This window comes from Populus euphratica, unplaced genomic scaffold (genome assembly GCF_000495115.2).
Source record: "Populus euphratica unplaced genomic scaffold, PopEup_1.0 scaffold2.1, whole genome shotgun sequence".
NCBI classification, from domain to species: domain Eukaryota; kingdom Viridiplantae; phylum Streptophyta; class Magnoliopsida; order Malpighiales; family Salicaceae; genus Populus; species Populus euphratica.
In genome coordinates this window covers 6,004,448-6,032,088 of record NW_011499846.1, presented here as the reverse complement: position 1 = coordinate 6,032,088, position 27,641 = coordinate 6,004,448, and the positions used below count along the sequence as shown (strand labels likewise).

The following is a 27,641-nucleotide window of genomic DNA, read 5'->3' as shown; positions in this document are numbered from 1 at the left end:
CCCCCCGGTGGTTCCCCCCCCCCCCCCCCAAGTTCTGCTTTCTTTCTCTGGATTTATAGCCAGAGAATGCCACCGTTACCCAGGTAATAAAGTGACTGTTATTTCAGGATCAATGGCGATGCGTCGTTGGGCATCCTTTTTTTTTTTCCCCTGTCGGTTGAAGACGATGAACAGTGTTGATGGCCATTTGCATTTTGATCCTTGACGGTTTGAAAGTTTTGTAATCAAGCTCCCTGGATAAACTTTAATTGATCCCTTATATTGTAGCGCGATTTATAATAATCCTTATACTTCAATTTCTTGCATTTGTAACCCGAATCAGCCCCAAACTTTAGTATTTCTTCAATTAAGCCCCTGATTTCATAAATAAACTAATTCCAAGTTCAATTAAATCCAAAACTTATCAATTATTCAATTAAACTTCTAATTTAGTTAATAAAATTAATCCAGATTAAATCCCAAAACTTTCATTCATGTTTCCTTAACCCAAAATTTAATTCATTCTTTATTTATTTTATCATTTTTTTATTTTTTTATTTTTTAAAAAATAAAATAAAATAACAATAATAATAATAAAAAGATCAAAATTGGGTTATTGGCATTTGGGAGTGCATACACAAAACGCTTTTAAAAAAATTAATTTTTTTTTAAATTAATATATTTTAATGTTTTTAAATTATTTTGAGGCTAATCTCAAAAATAATTTTTAAAAAATAAAAAAATATTATTAATATATTTTTTAAATAAAAGATATTTTAAAAAATAATGTTAGACCGTTATTCACATTCCTGTCCAAATGTTTATGGCAAAATAGCTGATATTCATTCCACCCTCGATTCACGACAGTTAAAAGAGGAAAGGTGCTTCCTATAGCAAGGCCCAGGATCGGACCAAAGAAAAGCCTCATTGCTAGGAGTTGGGTCTAAAACACAAATGCTTGGACTCATTGAGTAAATATGGGCTAATGGTTTGCATGCATGCATTTTCTTGCTCCACGCACGCACGCACTGTTCTTCCTTCTCGTTTTAAATTTGGTTTCCACACTTTTTTGGTACTATCAAATAAACGCACTCGAAACCTGCATGCAGGGAGGCAATAGATGCCTGCAGTACTACGTCCACCTTTTATTTTATATCTTCGTAAAGGAGACAAATCCACTTTTGAGCAAGAACTTCAAGCCCAAAACACTTCTAGATGAGATGAAAATGAAATCCCTAATCTACAGTCATAAAGAGGATGAGGGGTCCTTGTTTTCTCTCAACTCATCTTCCTCTTCTACTAACGTAAAAAAGGTAAAACATTAAAGGAGTGTTCAATAACAAAAAACTAGTCTTCATTTTCATTTTTTTTGCCTTTTTCAATAAAAAATTTGAAAAACATGTTAATGTATTGAAACAAAAAAAAAGAGGATTTTTCCATAAAAAATAAATATATCAAGATTATAATTACTTTTTTATTAAAAAAATCAAAACCATCATTTATAATAGCTTTCTTAATATTTTTTATTCGTATTAATATAATTACAAAATATCAATTTTATTTCATTCAAATAAGAATTATCATGAAGAAGTTACATTATTAACTAAAAAAACCCTTATATTAAATTTAAAAGTAATGAAAATAAGATTTATGCAACTACCTAAATATGAAAATATGAAGAAAAAAATATTTTTAATATTTTACATTGCTACAGAGTATTTGTATATAAAATAAAAAACTCATTGTTTATGTTTTTCTTCATTTAGAAAATAGTGAAAAACTTGTATTGAAAAAACTATAAAAAGCCTCTAAAATATGTTTTTCAAATTCAATACAAATTTTAGAAACTGGAAAACTAGTTTTATAGTTTTTTGGATGGATAAATATTGTATTTAAATTTGAAGTTTCAGTTTTCCTTTTTATAACTTCAGTTTCTCAAAATATTGAAGTATTATTATTATTATTATCATAATTCTTAAATTTATCGACATAATTTTTTATCGGCATTTATGATCACAATCCATCTTTTTGTATTTTACCAATGAACTTATGGATAAAAACAGGCTGTTGAAAAATCTATCATCAATAATTTGTGGTTAATCGGTAAGTTTATTAGTAATATAATCACCAATAGATTTACTAAAACATTGTATATAATCTCGTTAGTGTTTTTCTTTGTGCACCAACAAAAACACTGTATATAATCTCGTCGGTGATTAAACAATGATGGTTGTGTTTATAGTAATTCCTTTTTAACTCTTTAAAATTTATAAACAGGCTTAATTTATCGGTAAAACCGTTAATAATTATTTTAAAAAATATATTAAATATAAGTAAAAAAATTAAAATAAGTTAAATTAATATAAATCAACACTCGATTATATTTAGGAATTGAGTTTCTTGAAAAAAGAAAAAGAAGAAATCAACTAGATAAATTTGCAACAAATAAATTTATTTAATTGAAATTGAACAACAAAATTAACTAATAACAATTAAAATCAATCATATAAGCGAAAGAAAGAGAGTGACGTTGGTGATTGTTTTTTTAAAAAAGAGATAAAAAAAAAAAAGATGATGAAGAGATAATATTAAGAAGAAGATGTGTGTTTATTATGAAATTAATGATTTTGGTCTTTTAATTGTGTTTTTTTTTACTGATAGTTTTATCAAAAAAATAATTAAATATCAATATTTTTAATCATTTTATCATTGATTTTGCCTGTTGTCATAACCAAATTTTTGATTTTTTTTTTATTATTTTTTTTATTTACTAAAGCTTGTTGATAAAATAAAAAGTAAATGAAGAATGAATTACAATTTGAGTTAATGAAAACATGATTGGAAAGTTTAAATATTTAATTAAACTCTTGACTAGTTTAATTAATTAAATCAAGGGTTTAATTGGAGAATTAATAAATTTTGATATTTAATTGAGCTTGGGATTAAGTTAATTAATTAAATTAAAAGAAATTTGAGGAATTATTGAGTTTGAGGACTTAATTAAATTTTGATTTAATTAATTAAAAGAATCAGGGGTTTAATTGAAAAAATACCAAAGTTTGGAGGTTGTTTAGAGAAATTATCAGAAAAGTAAAGTTCAAGGACTAAATTGAATAGTTCAGAAATTCAGGACTGTTGTGTAAATAACGTATCAATTTAGGGATCTAATTGAAATTAACCAAAAAAAAATTAAAAGGAATTTTAATTGATTAAGGGGTCCAATTATCGAATTTCCAAAGCCCAGGGGTCAAATTGAAAACTCCCGTTTCCAGCCGAAACGCTGTTGTTGCCATGTCTTCTCCATCCCGAGTCAATAGGGAAGTTTCCGATTCAGCAGGGGAGCTGATAATCTGCAACAAACCCGATCTTGGATAACATCTATTGCCAATAATCTCGTTCAAGGATTCCATAACACAGTCCTGCAAAGACAGGACTGGGGAGAGCCAATTTCTCTATAAAAGGGAGAAGAAAACCAGGCGTGGGGGGGAGAAAAAGCTAAAAGAAAGGAGAAAAGGAAAACAGAGGAGGAACAACGAAAACAGAGCAAGAATAGAGGCAAAACAGAAGGAACCCGTAAAATACCAAAGAAATACCCAAAAATTACAGAATAGAGTAGAAAAGAAATCAACCCAATTTACACAGAGAAGGAATCAGTGACCGTGGTCTTCATTCCTACAGAAAACGACCCAAAGATTGTTTTTCATCACCCACAGAAGCCAACACCTTCATTCTCATTCCCGGAGAAATCCATTCTTTCCATTCCATTTAAATTATTTTTAAGGCCGCCGCGATGTCGGGTGCGACAGAATGGCGACTCCACTGGGGACTAAGACTAAGCTTTGCTTTATTTGTTAAAAATTGCTACCAATATTTGTTGTGTGTTTTGGTTTTTATTTTATTCTATTTGGTTTATTTATTTTTACAGCTTTAGCATCCATATTTATTCATGCCATCATATATATTGGATATGCATTGACGCCTTCACACACCACGCATTTCATAATAAATATCTGTTGTATAAACTTTATGTTAAGTGGGAGAGTAGCGGTACCCCAATGGCTTTAGCCTGGGTAAGACTCGTGAAACCATCCAACTTTCGCTTGATTGTTTACTCGATAGTGGTTGGTATGCCTAAACTGATATTATTCAGGGCCTCTATCTTCACGCTACTTGTAAGCCTCATATCAACCTTTCGAGGAAGATCACTGAGCATGCGAAAGACCTTTCAAAGACTAGATAGTAGCCTACCTTGAACATTTAATGACTAGAACCTACCCTTTAAGTTGTTCCCTATGTAAATCTCACTAAGGCAAGCTTAACATATAGCATCTTTATTACAGGATTGTTTTTTAGGTGACATAATGGTCGTTAATCGTGAAATCACAACGGTTGAGTATGGGCTTGAATCTGAATCATTGCATATGACTGAGGGAGACTGCCCTAGACTGGATGACAGTGGGATACCGCTACTAAAAGATGTGAGATGCATAATAAATGAGGCCAGTCGTTTGCTTCCATTCACCAAATACTTGGCCGATGAGGCAGAATTTACTAAGATGTATGGGAGAGTTTTGCATCTTCTGAATGTTCCAGTACTGCCATTAGCCATAAAAACCTTAATTCATTTTTGGGATCCTGAATATCGATGTTTTACATTTGGGAATATCGACATGGTTCCTACCATTGAAGAATACGGTGTTTTGACAGAATTTCCTGAGGATATCCATAAGGTTTACTTTCATCAAAAGATTGAGAATACTATAGAGGAGCTCGCTAAGTTATTGGGAATCCGTCAAATGAGCTTATATAGAGAAAAAAATAATTCTGGGGGTTTGAGATGGAAACGACTAGAAGAGCTTTTGATTGCTAAAAAGTCTAATATTGATGCTAATTTGGAGGTATACCGAATATTGGCTTTGGGGATATTTGGGTTGATTTTGTTTCCTTCGACGACCGGAATTATCAGTTTAGAGGCAGCTAATTTGTTTATGGAGTATGAGAAGACCAAAATTAATCCTTCTGCTGCGATCTTGGCTGAAACTTTTTTATCTCTCAATCATTGCAAAAGGATTGGGAAAGGTTCTATGAGATGTTGTGTTCCATTGTTGTTCATTTGGATGGTAAGCCATATAGAGTCCGAAACACCAGTATTCCGAAATTTTTGGTGGTTTCATCAAAAGCCACTCGAGTTATTTGTATCAAGTGAATGGGAAAACTTTTCTGAAGATGATTGGAGGGTAAAATTGCAAGGAATTCCGCAAAGCAATTTTAATTGGAGAGCCCCATGGATGAAAAATGTAGCATACCTAATGGGCTGTGGGAAAAAGCCTTGGGTACCTTTGATTGGGGTGACTGGGTATATTAGTTATGCACCTGCTTTGGTTACAAGACAGCTTGGGGGCATACAAAGCATTCCAAGAACAGTTGGTTTAGCTCAATTCACTGGAGTCTACAAAGGAGCATATAATGAAATACTAGAGAGCATTAAGCATGATTGGGGTTCTTTGGTGATAGTTAAAAAGGAGATAGGTGTAAGGAATCCTACGGTTAGTGAAAGGTATCCCGAATGGCGTAATGGAGGAGTCTCTTATATGGCAGAAGTTTCTGAATCTGTGGGCACTCGAAGGAAAAGAGTGAACAGTGAAGAAGAATTAAGGGAACAAGTAAAATTGTTACAAGCCGAGCTTAAAGCAAAGGAGGAGCAGAGAGTGTCCTTGGAGCAGCAGTTAGCCAAAGAAAGAGCTGTGAGAAAAACAGTTGAAGAAGAAAGGGACTCTGTGGGTCAAGACTGGATAAAGGCAAAGGATGAATTGAAGACGATCAATAAAGACATGACATATTATATGGCAAAAGCTAAGCATTGGGAAGAGTCAGCTATCAAGACGCAAACTGCATTAAAAATGCGTCGGGCGGACGTAGTCAAGCTTAAAGACCAATTGGGGAGAGCGGAGATTGAAATAGTCAACACTAAACATGTGACTAAAATACATGAAGAGCAAAAAGTAGCGTTGAATGATCATAAGGTTGAAGCAGAAGCATTGAGATCTAAGCTGGAAAAAGAAAAATTGAAGACCGCACAGCTTATAGAAAACCAGAAAATGATAAAGCAGCATAATCAAACATTAGACAATGCTAATAACTTTTTGTCTAGAAACAACTTGATTCATACTGAGAGGATAAGAGAACTACAAGATCAAATTGATAGAGCAGTTGCAGAAGCCCATTTATTACGAGTGGAAGCTCGCCAAGTAGGAGGAGACATAATGAAATATCGAAGAAGCATGGATAACACCGATCTTTTTTTTAAGAGCAATAGCTACTAAAGGCAGTGTTTTTTCTCCTGTAATAGATTAGATTAATTTTTCATTGTAAGCTTTTAAATAAGTAATGAAAGGGTTAGACCCACATTTTCAAAAAAAAAAAAAAACATGTGTATATGGTTGAAAGCCCAAATGTCAAAAAGCTGAGCAGATCTCTCCTCGGCATTACAGCAATGATATCAAGTTCAAGTTCAACCCACATATCTAATGAATAACGACCATATGTCACCAACAAAGTGTGAATCTATATCCAATATGTTGCATTCACATTCATGCATCTCATACATTTGCTTATAGATTGTCATATTTTGCATAGAACAGGTGAAATATAGGTCCCCAACTGAAACGTATTCATAATACTCGTTCACGAAAGAAAATGGAAAATGAAGAGAGAGCTCAGTTAGAAATGCAACACCAAAGAGAGTTGGAAAGCCTGAAAGAGGATGTGGCAAGGCTCACTAGCTTGCTCGAGCAAGCTTTGAGGCCTAGAGCTGGGGAAGGAACATCTTCTCAACAAACATGTACACCTCAGCCTTCACCTTCCTTTATTCCGCCATTCGAACCTCAGCATGCTGCTCCTTTCGCACCTACTCAATCAGCACATCTAATGAGGATCCCTCATATTGTGTTGACAGAAGAAGAACCTCAAAGGAACAAGATAATAGAGGAAAATGGTCATGAGAAACTAGCTGCCTTAGAAGAAAGAATGAAGGCAATAGAAGGGAATAGTTTATATGATCCCGTGAAGGCCGCTGAAATGTGTTTAGTGCCTAACGTGGTTATTCCTAGAAAATTCAGAGTTCCAGAATTTGTTAAATATACCGGAACTCAGTGCCCAATCACCCATCTTAAAGCATATTGTAATAAAATGGCTGAAGTAGTCCATGATGAGAGATTATTGATCCATTTCTTTCAGGACAGTTTAAGTGATGCTGCTCTTGCTTGGTATATGCGTTTGGATAATACCAAGATTAAAGGATGGAAGGACTTGGTTGATGCTTTTGTTAGACAATATAAGTTCAACATGGATATTGCCCCAGATAGATCAAGTCTGCAAGCCATGGAAAAAGGCAATAAGGAGTCTATAAGAGAATATGCCCAAAAGTGGCGTGAATTAGCCGCACAAGTAAGTCCTCCATTGTCGGAAAGGGAGATGACTGGCTTATTTTCCAATACTTTCAAAGCCCCGTACTTTGAGTACTTGGTAGGCAGTGCAACACAAAATTTCTCTGATTTGGTTGTCATAGCTGAAAGGATCGAACAAGCCGTTCGGACGGGTAGGATCGTGGATCCTACTGAAAAAAGAGGTTTTATTGGGAAGAGGAAAGAAACAGAAATTCACAATGTTGAAAGGGAAAGTAGAGGGAAGAAAACCTACCAAGATAATTACAGCTTCAAAAGTATTCCACCTACCCCCTCTATATCCAATATAAAATTCTCTTCACCTACAAACACCCAAAACAACCCAATAAACAACCAAACCAATAATGCCTATCGCCCAAGAAGAAATTTTCCAACAGATCAAGTGCAACTTCCACCATTACCCATGTCTCTTACTGAAATGCACCAAAGATTGCTTAGTATTGGTCAGGTAGCACCTATTCCATTAGAACCTTTACAACCACCATTTCCCTTTTGGTATAAACCCGATCAAAAATGTGAATACCATGCTGGTGCTGTTGGTCATAATATTGATGGATGTATTGCATTCAAACGAAAAATCCTTCAGCTTATCAAAGCTGGTTGGATTTCTTTTGATGAGTCTCCAAATGTGAATTCTAACCCTCTACCAAATCATGCTTCTGGAAGCGGGGGAGTTAATAATTTGGAGATAGGAAGGGGAAGTACATCAACTTTAAGGGTGACTATGGATAGATTGTATGGGATGTTGAGGCAAACAGACTATTTAAAGACACCAGTCAAAGTACAAGCTATAAGGAATGATAATGAATATTGTAAATATCATCAGCAACTTGGGCATGATATCGACTCGTGTGAGGAGTTCCATTTGGAGGTAGAAAATATGATGACATTGGGAGTATTAAGATTAATAAAACCCAAAGAAGATGAGTTGGTAGGAACAATGACTGGTTGTAACAAGAAGGTGGAAGTTTGTAGATATATACCAACCGAAAAGGGTCCACCAAAAATGATCCTAACCAAGCCTATGAATACTGTTAGCGGGATTTTTAGTGCCCAACCATATAATTATGGTTATTCCTTTCACAACACAAATCCTGCCCCTGTTTTCCATGCTGAAATAGGAGGACTCACTCGAAGTGGGAGATGTTTTACTCCTGAAGAGTTGGAAAATCACAGAAAAGCCAAAGGAAAGGATATGGTGGAATTGACAAAGACAGATGAGGTTAATAAGCCAGTAAGTGATGAAGAGGCTAATGAATTTCTTAAATTGATGAAGCACAGTGAATATAGTGTGGTTGATCAGCTAAAGAAAACACCGGCTAGGATTTCTTTGTTATCATTAATGTTGAGTTCAGAATTGCATAGGAACGTGCTTCAGAAGGTTCTTAATGAAGCATATGTTCCTCAGGATATCACACAAGACTCCATAGAACATTTGGTGGGCAGGATTCAAGCCACCAACTACCTCTACTTTACCGATGATGAGCTGGATCATGAAGGGACCGGTCATAATAAACCATTGCACATCACAGTAAAATGCAAGGATTGTGTGGTAGCCAAGGTGCTTATAGATAATGGTTCTGCTCTCAATGTATTACCAAGACATGTACTTGATAAAATGCCAGTTGATGCCTCTCACATGAAGCCAAGTACCATGACTGCTAGGGCATATGATGGGTCACCTCGACCAATCATTGGGAGTATTGATGTTGAACTAATCATTGGCCCACAACCATTTCAAGTCACATTACAAGTAATGGACATTCATCCATCATATAGCATGTTACTTGGGAGACCTTGGATCCATGCAGCCCGAGCTGTCGCATCTTCTTTACATCAACGGGTCAAGTTTATCATCAATGGAAATTTGGTGACTGTGAGGGCTGAGGAAACTTTATCAACAATGAAAAATGTATCGATCCCTTACATAGAAACTGAAGAAAGTAAGGATGGAAATTTGCATGCATTTGAAGTTGTAAATGCTGAATGGGTACCAGAAAATACAATACGAAGGAAACCAGAAATTTCTGAAGCAGCAAAAATGGTTGCTGATTAGTACTTAAAAGTGCATTTTTATCATGGTTTTATATCATCATTTTGCACTTGAAGTATCAATAACTCCTTAACTAAAATATGTTTTATAATAATGTATCTAATAATATAAGATACCTATAATTTGTGGTAAATGTCTATTTTTAATGCAGGTCTATCACATAAATGAAAGGATTGATTGATGACTTGAAGAACTTAAATTGCATGGATAAAGAGATGGTCAAACTTAGAGAAGAGATGTCGGTGCAATCCAAACCGGAACACTGTTTGGTAATTGGGTTATATCTGGAGCTACAGATCTCAGATTTAGGTCCAATTTATATGGATGGAAAGGTAAGACATAGGCCTACAACTTTCATATGGAGCCCAAGATCTAAAAAGGCCATTATCAAGTCCAAATTGTAGCAACAACAAAGAAGCCCGAATCTGTCTTCCAGCCCGAACACTGTTCGGTATTTTGGCCATATCTGGAGTTCTAGAAGTCCAAATGAGCTGCATTTTTTACACAAGAAAGCTGAGACAATTGCCTACAACTTTCATGTTTGCAACTGGCTCCAGTTTTGACGTTATCAATGACGTTTTGGGCAGACAAGAGAAGATAAGGATTGTCACCAAGTCAAAAGTTGGCCACCCACTTATCAATTAGTCATCAAATCAATAGTTCCCAATTTTGGCCTATAAAAGGAGGCATTTGCCATGCATTTAGGCATCTTGGTTTCCAGATCAAGATCATGCTCTTCCTTTCTCTCTTTGTATTTTTTGTAATGTTTATGCTTTGCTTTCATTAATATTAAGTTTATGCCTTTCATTTCCTTTCCTTTACTTAGTTAACTTTTATGTTCTTATTTTGTTTATCTATTTTGCTTTCTTTCATTATGTCTAGCTAAGTTAATTATGTCAAGGTGAAAAGGTTACACTAATGGTGTAAGAATAAGTATAGTGTAAACTTAATATGGACTTTAATGTTTGATACTAACATGTTTTATATTTGTTATCTTGTTCACTCTTTAATACTTTGCTTGTTAAATGACTAATCTTGATTTATGTTGTATAACACTTGGTACAACAAATGCTTGGCACTTTCATAGCCCATAATGTATGGTATAACCGACACCTGAGCTATGAAAGGAACTTGATTTGTTGTTAACATAAGTTATAATCATGAATGCTTGACGAGATTTACAAGTATTAACATTAATTGAATAAGATGACTAATGTAATCATGTTAATAATATATAATCTGATTGGAACCTCCTTTGTGTGTGGTTTCCAATTCAATAATAAGATTTTATACTATACTTGTTTGATATACCATTAGTGGAACCTCTAACCTTGACATTTGTTATTATTATTGTTTAATCCTTACATTAATATTTCATCTCTAAGTTCTCATCATCATCATCTTCTTCTTCTTCTCTTTCTTTATTATTATTATTATTATTATTATTAGTACTATTATTATTATTATTATTATTATTATTATTATTATTACTACTACTACTACTACTACTATTAATATTATTATTATTACTATTACTATTGTTGTTGTTGTTATTATTATTATTATTATTACTATTGTTGTTTTATAATTGTTGTTTATAATTTGTACAATTAACCTCCCTGTGGTTCGACCCCGGTCTTGCCGGGTTATTTATTACTTCGACACTCCTGCACTTGGGAGAAGACATCAATCTTTTAGTCGTGTCAGTTGCTAAATACTTCTTAAAGCATGGACTGCCATTTCAATATGACCACACTACCGGAATGCCTGAGAGGGTTAATGTGATAAAAATGAAGTGCGCGGATCAAAGGTTTGGCTTAGGGTTTAAGCCTGGGAAAGCAGATTTCAAAAGAGCAGCTGGAATTAGAAGAGAAAAGAGAATGGCCCGGATTGAAAGGAGAGAACCAGATGAAGATCGAATGGAAATCCCACCAATCTATGTAACGTTCCCAAGACCCGCATATGTGATAAAAACTGAAGATTATGAGGGAGGACTAAGAAAGGAATTCAATGGTGTTACTATCAATTATCTTGAAAAAGACAGTGAACAAGAGTTAAAGGAAGAAGATAGTACTCATGAACAGTTGCCTCAGCTGACTATTAGCGTTTTGGAAGATGGCTCATCAGAATTCGTGAGGAAACTGGCCGAGGGAGAAGATTTAGCAAATTGGGAAATTCATGAAGTTCCAATTATTTTCAAAAAGTAATGTTTGTTTACTTGTTTGTTGTTTTGGTTATTTGTATTGTTTGAATAATTGTGCCTTGCCAAATCATCATGGCTTAAGAGATTGGCAATAAGGTTTTGTGGTTGAGCCCTTATATCCTTTAGATTTCAATGAGATCATGCATACTTTCTTTCAATCGTTTTTTTTTCTCTTTCTCTGTTCATTTATTTAATTTCCCAGAACTATATACTCATAACCGAAACACTTTCCGCTTTCAGGAAATCTGAAAGCGGATTGTCATACACCTCACAAACTCATTGCACTGTGGATAATTGGCTTAACTTTGATGAAAATATAATTGCCATGGATGAGGAAGAGTTTGGCGAAGAGGATATCCATGAGTTCGCAAGGTTAGTCGAACAATCTGACCGCACATGGAAGCCTGCAAAAGAAGAATTAGAACTGATAAATGTGGGCACCGAGGATAATAAAAGAGAGTTGAAGATAGGGAAGTTAGTCTCTGCTGATGAAGGAAGGAAATTGATTGCTCTTGTACAAGAATATATTGATGTGTTTGCCTGGTCATACGCTGATATGCCTGGTCTGGATACTGATATTGTGGTACATAAACTACCTTTGATAGAAGGTTGTAAGCCAGTTAAGCAAAAGTTGAGGAGGACAAGGCCAGATATACTAATCAAAGTGAAAGAAGAAATAATGAAACAGTGGGATGCTGGATTCTTGGAAGTAGTCGATTATTCTCAATGGGTGTCCAATATCGTAGTAGTACCCAAGAAAGATAACAAAATCAGGGTATGTGTGGATTTCCGAGACTTGAATAAGGCAAGCCCAAAAGATAATTTTCCTTTACCCCATATAGATGTGCTAGTGGATAGTGCTGCTAAGAGTTCTACTTACTCTTTTATGGATGGTTTCTCTGGGTATAATCAGATTAAAATGGCCGAGCAAGACAAGAAGAAAACAACATTTGTCACCCCGTGGGGAACATATTGCTATAAAGTTATGCCATTTGGATTGAAAAATGCTGGGGCAACTTATCAAAGAGCAATGGTGACACTATTTCATGACATGATGCACAAAGAAATTGAGGTATATGTGGATGATATGATTGCTAAGTCTAAAGATGAGGAAAACCATATCCCAGCTCTGAAGAAATTATTTGAAAGGCTGAGAAAGTATCAATTAAAGTTGAACCCTGCAAAGTGTACATTTGGGGTGAAGTCAGGGAAGTTATTGGGATTTATGGTAAGCAATAATGGCATAGAAGTAGACCCTGATAAAGTGAAGGCCATACAAGCTATGTCAACTCCTAAAACCGAGAAAGAAGTTCGAGGTTTTTTGGGGCGTTTAAATTACATTGCTCGATTTATTTCACAACTCACAGTCACTTGTGAACCAATCTTTCGATTACTTCGAAAGAAAAACCCTGGAGTATGGGATGAAGACTGTCAAAAAGCATTTGATAAGATAAAACAATATTTGCAAAACCCACCTCTATTGGTACCACCTATGCCTGGAAAGCCTCTCATTTTATATTTAACAGTGACTGAATCAGCAATGGGTTGTGTGCTTGGCCAACATGATGAAACCGGAAGAAAAGAACAAGCCATCTACTACCTTAGTAAAAAGTTCACTGAGTGTGAATCTCGTTACAGTATGGTTGAGAAGTTGTGTTGTGCTTTGGTATGGAGTGCGAAAAGACTCCGGCAGTATATGCTATATTATACCACTTGGTTAATTTCAAAGATAGATCCTCTGAAATATATTTTTGAAAAACCGTACATGTCAAATAGGCTAGCCAGATGGCAAGTGTTGTTGGCTGAATATGATATCATCTACAAAACAAGAAAATCCGTGAAAGGAAGTGCAATCGCAGACCATTTAGCTGATAATGCCCTTGAAGACTATGAGCCATTAAATTTTGACTTCCCTGATGAAGATGTGTTAGTAATAGAAAGTGATTGGTGGACCATGTACTTTGATGGTGCAGTGAATGTGTCTGGTAATGGAGCTGGTGCTGTAATAATTTCTCCAGAAGGGAAACAATATCCCATCTCCATTAAATTGCAATTTAGTTGCACAAACAACACAGCTGAATATGAGGCTTGTATTCATGGATTAGAAGCTGCATTGGAACTAAAGATACAAAAACTAGAGGTATATGGAGACTCCATGTTGATAATCTGCCAGACAAAGGGGGAATGGCAGACAAAAGATGAGAAATTGAAACCATATCAAGAATATCTCTCCAAGTTGGCTGAAAAGTTTGAAGAGATAGAGTTCAATCATTTAGGAAGGGATAAGAATCAGTTTGCGGATGCTTTAGCAACCCTGGCCTCTATGGCCACAATCGATTGTGGTATCAGAGTACATCCTATAGGCATTGATATCAGAAGTTCTCCTGCTCATTGTTATTTAATAGAAGAAGAAATTGATGGCAATCCTTGGTATGCGGATATAAAAAGATTCATCCAATATCGAGAATATCCTTCTGAAGCTTCAAAGACAGATAAGAAGACGTTGAGAAGAATGGCCATGGAATACTTTCTAGATGGAGAAATCTTATACAAAAGGGCATTTGATGGGACTTTATTAAGATGCCTAGACAGGTCAGAAGCCAATAAAGCTTTGTATGAAGTACACGGAGGAATTTGCACCACCCATGCAAATGGACACATGATGGCGAGAAAAATGCAAAGAGCAGGGTGTTTTTGGATGACTATGGAGAAGGATTGTATAGAATTTGTCCGAAGATGTCATAAATGTCAGGTGTATAGTGACAAAATCAATGCACCTCCATTGCCCTTATTCAATATGGTGTCACCTTGGCCATTTGCAATGTGGGGGATAGATGTGATTGGGCCTATTAATCCAAAAGCTAGCAATGGTCATCGATTTATCTTGGTCGCAATTGATTATTTTACAAAGTGGGTAGAGGCCTGTTCATATGCTCATGTGACGCAGAAAGTGGTCAAGCGTTTCATTGAGAGAGACCTAATTTGTAGGTATGGTTTGCCAGAAAGGATAGTAACCGATAACGCCAAGAACTTCAATGGGAAGATGATCGTGGAATTATGCACTAAATGGAAAATCAAGCATTCCAATTCATCCCCTTACCGACCAAAGATGAATGGTGCTGTTGAAGCAGCTAACAAGAACATAAAGAAGATTGTCCAGAAAATGGTGGTTACATATAAAGATTGGCAAGAATGGCTTCCTTATGCTTTACATGCATATCGAACAGCAATAAGAATGTCCACTGGGGCTACACCTTATTCATTAGTTTACGGAATGGAGGCAGTGATGCCTTTGGAAGTAGAGATTCCTTCTTTAAGGGTCCTCATGGAATCTGAGCTAGAAGAGGCTAAATGGGCAAGAATACGATATGAACAGCTAAATATGATCAGTGAAAAGAGATTAGCTGCAATCTGTCACCACCAATTGTATCAAAAAAGGATAGCAAGAGCATATGACAGAAAAGTTCGACCAAGAGAGTTTGAAGCAGGAGATCTTGTATTGAGAAAAATCCTATTACTACCTAATGAAAATCATAGCAAGTGGGCACCCAATTATGAAGGTCCTTATGTAGTAAAAAAGGCATTCTCTGGAGGAGCATTGATACTGACAGGAATGGATGGAGAAGAGTTGAGTAGGCCAGTGAATTCCGATTCTGTGAAGAAATATTATCCATGATTGTATAAGTTCTCATCCAATCAATAAAAGTTTTGCCAATAAATTCACTTTGCATGTCTTTGCTCTCTCTTATAAATGTTTATCAAAGAATCAGTAAATACAACCTTGAAGCCTTGCATGATCTCATAGATTCAATTCATCATTCTTACCAAAATCAGTATCCCTATTAGAGTTTTGAAAAATTGATCTGGCATTTTGATTTCAAAAGTAATTTGATGTTTATCCAAAAACAATATTTTTGACATTCTACTTGTAGAATGACAAATGAATCAAGCAACTCCATTATTAAGGTGACTAATATTAAAAAAATAAGAGAAATGAATAAACACCTTTACCCCATTACTCTTGAATCATGTGTTTTTTTAAAATGTATGAATAATGGTATATAGTGAACTTGTTGCTCATAACTCATGAAATGCATCTTTGCAAAGAATAAACCATCATACCATACGAGGTCAAAGTTTATTGATCATAGCTACTTGCGCTTGAAATGAGGAAAGGCCATCTTTGTTATTTCCTTTCACGTTCTAAAATAAATACATCCCTTGCAAACCCTTTTTGAGCCTGAACAATTTTTTCTTTCATAGAAAAAAATCCCGACTAGGATCACACCCCATACTGGGGGTAAGTGAAATTTCAATTATCAAGAAAGATGATAAAGCTGTGAGAAAGCCAAAAGTCAAAAAAGCTCAAGAAACTCAAATGCTAGGGGGCATGCCCAAATCACAAGAAAAAGTGATAACCAAGATAAAGTGAGTATGCTCTATAAGCAAAGCAATGAAAAAAAGCAACAAATCAAAGAAGAGCGGCAAAAGAAAATATGAATGACATCAATAGTCAAACTGTTAATAGTGATTCTCAGTCTTTGAAGCCCTGAAACACTCTTTGAGCCTTATGAATCCTTTTCTTTCATAGCCAAAAACCACAGCCTACGTTACGTGCCTATAAAAGTCCTTTCTAATCAAGTAAGCAAGCAACCTAGAACAATAAACAATGCTCTCAAAATGCAAAGAATACTTTTTCATAAGATTCATGACATCAAGAATAAACTATTCATTATTATTCATGCTGATAAAAAATAAATGTGCAAAAAGAGACAAATTCTTCTCATACAAAACCTCGAGTTTTTTTCTCGAGCCCTCCACTCTGAAAACTTATAAAAGCAAAAGGTCATAATATCATGGCATATTTTCACCGAAGACCTCATTGCCAAACACAAGAACAAATAATCTCTTTTCCAAGAAAGAAAAATAACCAAGGAGTTACAAGATTTCAAAAGCAAATTGTTTTAGACTCACATCGAAATAATTTTTTGTGTTCAAAATGCAAGATCAAGATTTCAAGATTCATTCTAGACCCATATTCCTTCACCAAACAGAAAAAGGATAGATATGAGAGAATGACCTCTTAGAACCATTATTTATCCAAATCACTAAGAGAGCACACTTAGAGGCAATAACCAATACAAGGGGGCAACATTGTGTTTAAAAGGAAAAATTCTAGAAAAGGAGATGGTAATTTTCTTTAACCAGACAAGGGGGCATGTTGGTTTACAAAAGACAACTCGATCCTTTCAGCAAGTGACACCGAATGTTTCTAGCAGTGAAACGAGGAGTAATGAGTAATCCTCTTAAATTATTTGACGAATCAGAAAATCTTTAGCAAGCAAGTGGGTCACGATGGGCACCAAAAATGCTGAGTTATACAAATAAATTTGGAAATAGACTTATATGAGCCAACTCGAGTGGGCTAGAAAGCTAAACTACAAAGATGACTCAAATCAGATAACAAGATCTCGCCAACCAAGCAACGAGAAGATTAAGAAGAAATGGGGGCCTATATTTCAAATCAGGTAAATATGCATACATATCATTTAAACTTTGAGACCTTGGACAATGAGTTTTGTAAATTTTTTAGAGAAAATTCTAACGAAATCCATTCAAGTGCGCCTTTGAGCCCTCGACCATTAAAGGTAGTGCATTTCCTATCCTACCTCCATTTGAGCGTGCCTTCGAGCCCTCGACCATCAAAGGTAGTGCATTTCCTATCCTACCTCCATTCGAGCGTGCCTTCGAGCCCTTGTCTTATTTCTTTTCAAAAGCATCTTCGAGCCCTCGACCATCAAAGGTAGTGCATTTCTTATCCTACCTCCATTCGAGTGTGCCTTCAAGCCCTTGTCTTATTTCTTTTCGAAAGCGTCTTCGAGCCCTCAACCATCAAAGGTAGTGCATTTCCTATCCTACCTCCATTCGAGTGTGCCTTCGAGCCCTCGACCATCAAAGATAGTGCATTTCCTATCCTACCTTATTTCAAGTGCGCCTTCGAGCCCTCATTTCCTCCAAGCTTCCATCTATGGAACAATGCGCCTTCGAACCCTATCATGTCTTATAAAAAAATCCTAATATACCATCTGGGTCGGTAACCCATTACAATATACCATCTGGGTAGGTAACCCATTACAATATACCCATTATAACTAGGCAGGTGACCCATTACAATGTGACCATCTGGGTAGGTAACCCATTACAATATACCAACTGGGCAGGTGACCCATTACAATGTGACCATCTGGGTAGGTAACCCAGTACAATATACCAACTGGGCAGGTGACCCATTACAATGTGGCCATCTGGGTCGGTAACCCATTACAATATACCAACGGGGCAGGTGACCCATTACAATGTGACCATCTGGGTCGGTAACCCATTACAATATACCATCTGGGCAGGTGACCCATTACAATGTGACCATCTGGATCGGTAACCCATTACAATATACCAACTGGGCAGGTGACCCATTACAATGTGACCATCTGGGTCGGTAACCCATTACAATATACCATCTGGACAGGTGACCCCTTACAATGTGACCATCTGGGTAGGTAACCCATTACAATATACCCACTGGACAGGTGACCCCTTACAATGTGACCATCTGGGTAGGTAACCCATTACAATATACCAACTGGGCAGGTGACCCATTACAATGTGACCATCTGGGTAGGTAACCCATTACAATATACCATCTGGGCAGGTGACCCATTACAATGTGACCATCTGGGTAGGTAACCCATTACAATATACCATCTGGGCAGGTGACCCATTACAATGTGACCATCTGGGTAGGTAACCCATTATAATATACCATCTGGACAGGTGACCCATTACAATGTGACCATCTGGGTAGGTAACCCATCACAATATACCACCTTATACTAGGCAGGTAACCCATTACAACTTACCATCACAAAAAAAAAAAAAATCTTTGTATTCTTCATCGGGCAGGTCGCCTGGAACAAATAAACCACTTATGAAATTTTTCGCGTCTCTTTTATCACTGGGTAGGTTGCCCAAAGCAATTTGATCCATTTTAAAAAAAAAAACAAAAAAAAAGTGGGTCGTCTTCCAGATGTCTTGTTCTCTCTATAAAAGTCATGTCAATCTACTGTTTTTTTTAGGTTTTCAAGACTCTATATATAAAAAAATTTCTTTCTGTATCTAATTTTCTTTATAAATTTACTACACAAAGCTAAAAGAAAATGAAATTTTCTTATATCGTTGCATAGTAAATGTTATAAAGAGGGGGCAACTGTCATAACCAAATTTTTGATTTTTTTTTTTTATTATTTTTTTTTATTTACTAAAGCTTGTTGATAAAATAAAAAGTAAATGAAGAATGAATTACAATTTGAGTTAATGAAAACATGATTGGAAAGTTTAAATATTTAATTAAACTCTTGACTAGTTTAATTAATTAAATCAAGGGTTTAATTGGAGAATTAATAAATTTTGATATTTAATTGAGCTTGGGATTAAGTTAATTAATTAAATTAAAAGAAATTTGAGGAATTATTGAGTTTGAGGACTTAATTAAATTTTGATTTAATTAATTAAAAGAATCAGGGGTTTAATTGAAAAAATACCAAAGTTTGGAGGTTGTTTAGAGAAATTATCAGAAAAGTAAAGTTCAAGGACTAAATTGAATAGTTCAGAAATTCAGGACTGTTGTGTAAATAACGTATCAATTTAGGGATCTAATTGAAATTAACCAAAAAAAAATTAAAAGGAATTTTAATTGATTAAGGGGTCCAATTATCGAATTTCCAAAGCCCAGGGGTCAAATTGAAAACTCCCGTTTCCAGCCGAAACGCTGTTGTTGCCATGTCTTCTCCATCCCGAGTCAATAGGGAAGTTTCCGATTCAGCAGGGGAGCTGATAATCTGCAACAAACCCGATCTTGGATAACATCTGTTGCCAATAATCTCGTTCAAGGATTCCATAACACAGTCCTGCAAAGACAGGACTGGGGAGAGCCAATTTCTCTATAAAAGGGAGAAGAAAACCAGGCGTGGGGGGGAGAAAAAGCTAAAAGAAAGGAGAAAAGGAAAACAGAGGAGGAACAACGAAAACAGAGCAAGAATAGAGGCAAAACAGAAGGAACCCGTAAAATACCAAAGAAATACCCAAAAATTACAGAATAGAGTAGAAAAGAAATCAACCCAATTTACACAGAGAAGGAATCAGTGACCGTGGTCTTCATTCCTACAGAAAACGACCCAAAGATTGTTTTTCATCACCCACAGAAGCCAACACCTTCATTCTCATTCCCGGAGAAATCCATTCTTTCCATTCCATTTAAATTATTTTTAAGGCCGCCGCGATGTCGGGTGCGACACCTGTAATATTTAATTTTCATTTTCATTTTTATCTATAATATTTAAATTAAATTTTCAATTTAATCAAACATTTTTAGAAACCCCTCAAATATTACCAATAATTTTTCAGATCGCCGAATATTCTGTCTACAATATTTAATATAAATTTTTAATTTAATGATAATTTTTTAAAAATTCCTTAAATATCACTATGACTATTCAGTCCGTCGAAAATTTTATCTACAATGAATGGTAATTGACAGTATAATTGAGAAGTGAATAATTTCAAAGCTTTCAGGAAAATTCCGATAGACTTAATCTATTGGTGATTTTGTATATAATTGATAACATGAACAGTGTAATTGATAAATAAATAATTTCAAAACTCCCTAAAATATACCAATGAACTTAATTTATTGTTGATATCTATATTTAATCCAATAAACAGTATCAGAGAAAGAATGTAATAGTTTTAATGCTCTTTGGAATATATCAATAGACTTATTTTGTTGGTATGTTTGTAAGTATTTTATAGTTTCAGCACTCTTTTAAATATTACAGACTGATTTACAAACAGATTTTATCAACAAATTAATATTATCAATAATATCGTTTATATAAATAACACATCATCATAACTTTTGACTTTTTTAAAAAAAAATTCTCATTATAATCCCTTCATGTGGAAAGAATATTTTTATTAATGTTTACCTATAAAAATAGTAAGGAAATATTTTGTCAATAAAATTCATTGTAATTTATCAACTGAAATATTTTGTCAATATTTTTGTTTATATTTGTTAATTTTTTAGTAGTATATTATGTTGCTAAACAATTCTTATGTATATTTTTAGGTGAGTAAAACATTATACTTGGATCTGTTTCATACAAGTGTGTGTTTTAATTCTATGATAGAGATAACTTAGGACTAGCTTGTACGTCAACTGTGATCCCCCATCCACACACACACAATAGCATAGTGTATTTAGAGGAATTTAATAAATTTCTCCAATATTGACTCCAAGATGTGAACATAGAAAGTCAAGAAAGAAATCAAACTTTCTCAACCACCCAGCAAACCCTAGCTTTCACTCCTTGTAATTAATGCAATATAAACATATTTTTCACAAAAAATTCTATACAAGCGCATATAAACTTCTTCTTCTTTTTTCATGAAAAAGCAATCACTTATCATTTATAATATGCACACTTTATCACAACTTAATACATCAGTTGTAAAAATTTTGTTATAGAAAAATTGCTTAAACACAAGTAATTTTTCTATTCTACTTCTATAGACGAGAGGAAAGAATGACTTTTTACTTATATATATATAAATCACAAGGTTGGATTTTTTTTTTGTTTTAGGGTATTTAGGCCCTACTAGTTTGGTATAAATTTCAACCCGTATAGACAGCATACCACTGCTTTATAAAACAAGTGATTTTGATACATTACCTAATAACCTTTGATTTATCGTGAACCAACCACTTCCATCTTTTGAATCCATTGTCAACGTCATCTTTACTTGTTACAGGTGATGGATATCATACCCTTTTTAGCAGTCTCTAACATTTTATAATCAGAGTCCTCCAATTACTATAACACAAGTTATTGTGCCAGGAAGTAGTAGGAATACGCACGCATTACAGGGTGCTATATATTGACTAGCTCGTCAATCATCAGTGTATCTCTATTTCCTTTCACATTTGAATTTTTCTGATTAATTATGTGTTTGTTGTTGTGGGAAAAAGAGTATTTTTGAAACTTTGACTTTCTACGCATTTGTAAATGTACATGACGCATCACTTGTCAGGAATAGGAGGGTTTGGAAAACTTCAAATTAAGAATGTTGATGAGCATGCTCTTGCGGATATTCTCTTGGACTCTATAGATTACATTGAATTCTCCCAGCCTAGGCAGACCACAGCTGTCTGATCTACTATCCACTGCTCCATTCGTCATTTCTCGAAAAACAAAGTTCCCGCAAGCTTGATCTCATCGAACATCACTTCTTAAGATGAGGTAATACATGTAAAGACACCGTGCATCCCCATATGGAAAAACTGTTTATAAGGTAGTGATTACAGGTTACAACTAAAAGGCAAACGTCTTTCCTCCATGATTGAGCATTAAAAAAGTTAATAAGATCTATATATCGCTCGGTATGAAATGTGAGAGACACATTAGCGGTAAAGAATGGCATTTCAGAATCCCTAACCAGAAAAAAGAGAGAGAGAGAGAGAGACGATAATAATCATAGTTGATAATTGACCCCATTCAACATGATTAATTATATATCTAGCATGAATACAGGCAATCCTTGGACATGCAAAGTTGTAAGGGTCCACAATTTGAAATATAGGTAATATAACTGAGTAAAATCTTAAGCTATATGTTATTTACATATAGAGAAAATATAATTTAATCTTCCTATTTTGAATGAAATAATTAATAAATCCCATTTCATTTGAAAAGTTTAATGTTGAATTTTATTTTTTTCTAACTTAGTTGTTCCATTAATTATTCATGAAAATTTGATTACTTTCATACCTAACATTTCATGTCATGATAACTTCCATACCTGCCATGTACGTCATTGTTTTAACTCTCTCTGATTTGACGGCCCACAAAAAAACAACATTAAAAAGGGTAATTCTTACGTTTAAAAATAATTAATTGTTAACTCTAGTACAATAATTAACATTTAGTGTTCAATACTACAAGTCATTAAAATCATATATATAATTTGCTTTTATTCTTGACGTTGAATGCTTGCACAGACGCGATATAAATCATGATTTATTTATTTATTTATTATTATTGTTGTTATTATAATCTCATATTAATAATATTTAATTCAACGACGAAGACAGCGTTTTGTAGCCTTGACAATCCAATCACCAGTGTCCTTGAAGTCAAAGTAGAAGCAGCCTTTCACAGAATGAACGGTCCTAATTGAGCCGCCACGGTGCTGATCATTGCGAATAAGGAGAAGGGCAGATGGGGAGGAAGGGCCGCTGAGTTACGTGCTCATTAATGCACGAAATTTAAGTGGGCAATGTAAAGTGTAAACCAAACATGCCAATTATAAATAGAAATTGCCTCGTTTTAAAAGCAAAGGAGAATGAGTGTTCTGGGTCTTCATTAATTAATTTGCTAGAGGTTTAAAAGGGGGGGAAAGCCTGTCGATTATTATGCTCATAACTTGGAGCATCTTAAGTCTTCAGTAAGATCCCCCTTCTCAACGATGTCGTTTTAGCTAGCTCGTTCTCTCACTTTTTTATTCTCCTTTCACACTTGGAATTTGAGTGAGGAAAGAAACATAAGCAGGGAAATGGGAAGGGCTCCTTGCTGCTCCAAGGTTGGCTTGCATAGAGGACCGTGGACTCCCAGAGAAGACGCGTTGCTTACCAAGTATATTCAAGCTCACGGTGAAGGACATTGGAGGTCTTTGCCTAAAAATGCTGGTAATTATGTATCTAATTAGTCGAGACTAATTGCCTCGCTCTTCTTCATTCATTTTCCTTTCGTTTTGATTTTGTTCGTTGACTTTCTTTTATTTTTTTGTTCTTTTCTGCGCTCTCCTTCCTCTTCAAATAAACAAGCTTTAGTAATCCTTCTCAAAAAAAAAAAAAATAGTACTTACCAATCAAAATAAACGTTCCCTATAGTTGCTCTTAAAATTAATCGTGGCTTGAGTTTTTGTTTGTTTGTTTGTTTTTATAAGTATAGTTTCGGGAGAGTTTTCTTGACGACTTCCAATTCTTTTTTCTTTTTACAAATTTTCCCTTTTCTTTAACTTTCAAATTTCAATCTCTAAATCAAACAAAAGCAATATTAAATTGTTTTCTTAGCTTTTTCAGTGTTGTTAAACTAGTCCGGCCTTACGAGTCAACCTGATGATCGGCAAATCTAATTTCTAGCTTGGGCTAAGTTTTAAATTTAACAGAATAAGAGTTAAGTCGATATGATCTAATTACTTTTATAAGTTCATTATAACCTGATTAATCATTTAATTTTGAAATGATTCAAGTGAATCTCTCTATCTATAACCCAAGTTATTCCATTTAACTATAATTCGGGTCTTAAATTAACTTTATAAAGAGTGTTCAATTATATCTTCATGATATATTCTCTGTTAATCCAGACCGATGTATTTATGATCTTTATGTCTCCTCATGTTCCTGTGCACTTTTTTTTTTTGTTTTTTTTTTTTTGTGCAAATATGTCATGTGCCATACGTATGTTTATAATTGGAAGAAACCCGACTTTAACTAATTATCTGACCTATCTTCCGCCCTTTGTATTTCTAAATGAAGGTCTCCTCAGATGTGGCAAAAGTTGCAGGCTAAGATGGATGAACTATCTAAGACCAGACATCAAGAGAGGAAATATCACTCCTGATGAGGATGATCTCATTATTAGAATGCATTCCCTACTTGGTAACCGGTGGTCTCTCATTGCCGGGAGACTTCCAGGTCGAACCGATAATGAGATCAAGAATTACTGGAACACTCATCTCGTTAAGAGACTTAGAAGCCAAGGAACTGACCCCGGCACCCACAAAAAGTTACCAGAACCGGTAACACGTGAAGTGAAGAGAAGAAGAAGTAACAAAAACACCAGTAACAAAAAACAAAACAAAAGCAAAGCAAAACTTTTGCCTGCTGAAAAGCATAAGGTCCACCTCCCTAAACCTGTTAGGTTTACCTCTTTACCTTTACCAGGAAATGACAGTTTTGAGAGCAATACAATTACTATTTCTCCAAGCCAAGGAAGAGATCAAGGGTGTTTCGGTACTGGGGATAGCTTTCTTGTTGGAGATAATGATCGATACGGTCTTGTTAATGGTTCAGATCTTGAATGCCAGTCTCTTGTGCCTACGACAAACACATTAGAGAAGCTGTATGAGGAGTGTCTTCAGCTCCTGGAGATAGATGATTGTCAGGATCAAGTACTATTAGACTCCTTTGCCGATTCATTGTTGGCATGACAATTAATTTCAAGAACATGTAATAATTTACCCATGCATGATATGTAATATACTTTCAAGTTTCGTGGATGATGAGCTTGATTGACTCGTAGTTTCCACGTGCTTGCCTTCTGGCTTAGCTGGCCAGCCGGCGAGGATGGAGTTCGAGGGTCCGATTCTATGTTTAATAATTTGTAATTAGATAATGATTAATGATATGTAAGATAACGATATGAGAGGAAACCGTGTGTTTTATGTGATACACATTATGCTATTTGTATCATTAATGACTCTCGTCGCTAATAATAATCACGATGTGCAGTAGAATACAAAAAGTATTGAGCTCTCCTCGAATTAGGAATAACACGATGCATCATGTTGGTGAAATTCGAACTCTGGGTTTCGTTTTTACAAATTACTGGGTGGTTGAAATTTTTTGAAATTGATAATTATCTTCTACATAATAAAATTCAAAACATTTTTTTTTTAAATTAAACACATTAACCTGAATCAATTCAAAATAGTATTATTTTAAAACTTAAAATAAATTAAAATAATATTATTTGTTAAAAAATAATTTTTAAAAAATAATTTTTTTTTATTGTGTTATTGGTTTACTCACTAGGTTGATTTGGTTTTAATGAGTTAATTTCCATTCATTTTAATTTAAAACCCAGTCTAAACTAGTTACTGATTTAGCTGATTTCCAGGTTAATCACCAACGCGGACAGGTTTAATAATTCTAGTATTCGTAAGTTAATTTCTGATAATGAACAAGGATGCTATAACTAAACACTAATCTTTTCTAGTTGTTTTACAAAACTTATTTTTCTTTGATTTCGTAGATATTAAAATAAATACTTATAAAATTAAAATAATTGAAATCTTAGAGTAAAAAATGTATTTCTTCATTCCTTTTTTAATTCATTTCTTTATTTTGATGAAAAATAATTAATTTCTTAACAACATGGTAATTTAAAATCAAATTTAAAGAAATTAGAGTAAATAATCATAAAAATTAATATGGTTTAAATTCAATAGAAAAAATATGTTTCTTTAATTAAGATCCATTTTTTTTTATCCATTTATTTGCTTTAATTTTATCCATTTTTTCAGGATATTAACCTCTATATTCAAAAGTTATCTGCTATAATAAATCATGACCATTGGAGGTGATCAGAAAATCAGAATGTGAATAATTTAAATTTAAAAACCTAAATTTTAATAGTTTTTCACGTAAAATCAACTTGAAAGCATACGAAAACAATAAACTAACAAAAAAAATTAATGTAACACACTCATTTTTTGATAGCGTGTATGACCATTCCGGCCACTATTAATTATTTTTCTTGATATTCATGGATTTATCTTAATAAAATCTTTTTAATAATTCTAAAGATATTATTATTGGAGTTTCATTATTACAATGGTTTCTTATTTTTTTTCATTTTTATTTATTTATTTATTTTTCTTTCCTGTTTATTTATTGTGGAAATTAAAACAAACTTTAGTATTTTAAGATTATAATTTTTTTCAAAAAATAATTTACTTGCGCTAGTTTTCCATTTTCGAAAAAAAAATGTACTAATTTTCGAAAAAACTTTCTTTAGCATGTTACATCGTCCATTTACTTGGATTCCTGCCCCCGTCTATCAATGCTTTATACGAAAACAATGAGCTGACAAGAAAAACTGAGTGCAAAGAAAAACGAGACCGCATAGAAATTATAGCTTCGAGAAACATGCACTTTGAATCCGAATTTCCCAATCAATCAATCTATCCCGATTTTTCTGGCATTGGTTGGACGTAAGCACATTGGCTGAATATTATATATGCAGCCAATTAGTTTTTTTTTTTTTTAATCGATCTCCGAATGTTAAATATCGGATGAGTGAAGGAGCACTATGAGAGCGGAACATTACAACAAGAGTAAGAGTTTGTTTTTCAAAAAAATTAATATTTTTTTAGATATTTTTATATTGTTCTATATATTGATGTTAAAGTAATGTTATTTTAATATATTTTTAAATAAAATATTTTAAAAAATAATAATTATTATTATATTTTTAAATACCCATTAAATGTAGATGGGTGCATGAAGTATTGAAGGTGGGTATTTATTTTTTTTAATGGCTCTGACCTCTCCGATTGTCTTCCAAGTAAAGGCGAAATGGGTTGTAACTTTTCCCCTTTCCATTACGCTCAATGGGAGCTTCATGTGACGAGTTTATTGGATTTTGGGGTGTACACTACAGACAGCTTTCCAATTACAATGCCCAGACCTCTATTTTTAGCAACCTTAGTTAGTATGTCCCGTGCAAGTTCTTTACATCATTTGAGCTTTCTTCACAACACCTGCACTGTGCCAAACACACATATTTACTCTTTTCTTTTTATATTTATAGAAGAGATTTTCGAGTAGAAATCTTCAAGTTTTAACCATGAGAACGTTCTTATTCCCAATATATATATATATATATATATATATATATAAACACGCGCGGGGGGTTTAATTTGAAAATAGCTTCAATTTTAATCTAGACATGGATTATAGACATGATAGTTTGATTTTTAAAAATACTTAATATCTCAATGGATTCTGGATCTGATCCTATCCATCACACAAATCTCTCCCCTC

At 34.2% G+C, this 27,641-nt stretch overlaps 2 protein-coding genes across 2 annotated transcripts; both read left to right on the top strand.

Annotated features, from left to right (window-relative positions):
- Positions 1–6,675: 6,675 nt before the first annotated feature.
- Positions 6,676–15,379, top strand: LOC105138293 (uncharacterized). Its single transcript, XM_011044343.1, has 3 exons — positions 6,676–9,486; positions 11,223–11,698; positions 11,939–15,379. Exons 1-3 carry the CDS (start codon positions 6,676–6,678, stop codon positions 15,372–15,374), a joined length of 6,723 nt encoding a protein of 2,240 aa, XP_011042645.1. The 3' UTR covers positions 15,375–15,379.
- Positions 15,380–23,129: 7,750 nt separating this feature from the next.
- On the top strand, positions 23,130–25,272 carry LOC105135355 (myb-related protein 308-like). The gene is made up of 2 exons (XM_011040207.1): positions 23,130–23,498; positions 24,351–25,272. The coding sequence occupies exons 1-2, from the start codon at positions 23,366–23,368 to the stop codon at positions 25,022–25,024; spliced, it is 807 nt and encodes a 268-aa protein (XP_011038509.1). The 5' UTR covers positions 23,130–23,365; the 3' UTR covers positions 25,025–25,272.
- Positions 25,273–27,641: the final 2,369 nt, after the last annotated feature.

Bases quoted from the DNA above. Each gene is read 5' to 3' on its own strand.
- LOC105138293 (XM_011044343.1), top strand. From the start codon at position 6,676: ATGGAAAATGAAGAGAGAGCTCAGTTAGAAATGCAACACCAAAGAGAG. The intron at 9,487-11,222 runs GTTGCTGATTAG...TACTTCTTAAAG, and splicing joins TTTCTGAAGCAGCAAAAATG to CATGGACTGCCATTTCAATA. The intron at 11,699-11,938 runs GTAATGTTTGTT...TTCCGCTTTCAG, and splicing joins GTTCCAATTATTTTCAAAAA to GAAATCTGAAAGCGGATTGT.
- LOC105135355 (XM_011040207.1), top strand. From the start codon at position 23,366: ATGGGAAGGGCTCCTTGCTGCTCCAAGGTTGGCTTGCATAGAGGACCG. The intron at 23,499-24,350 runs GTAATTATGTAT...TTCTAAATGAAG, and splicing joins GTCTTTGCCTAAAAATGCTG to GTCTCCTCAGATGTGGCAAA.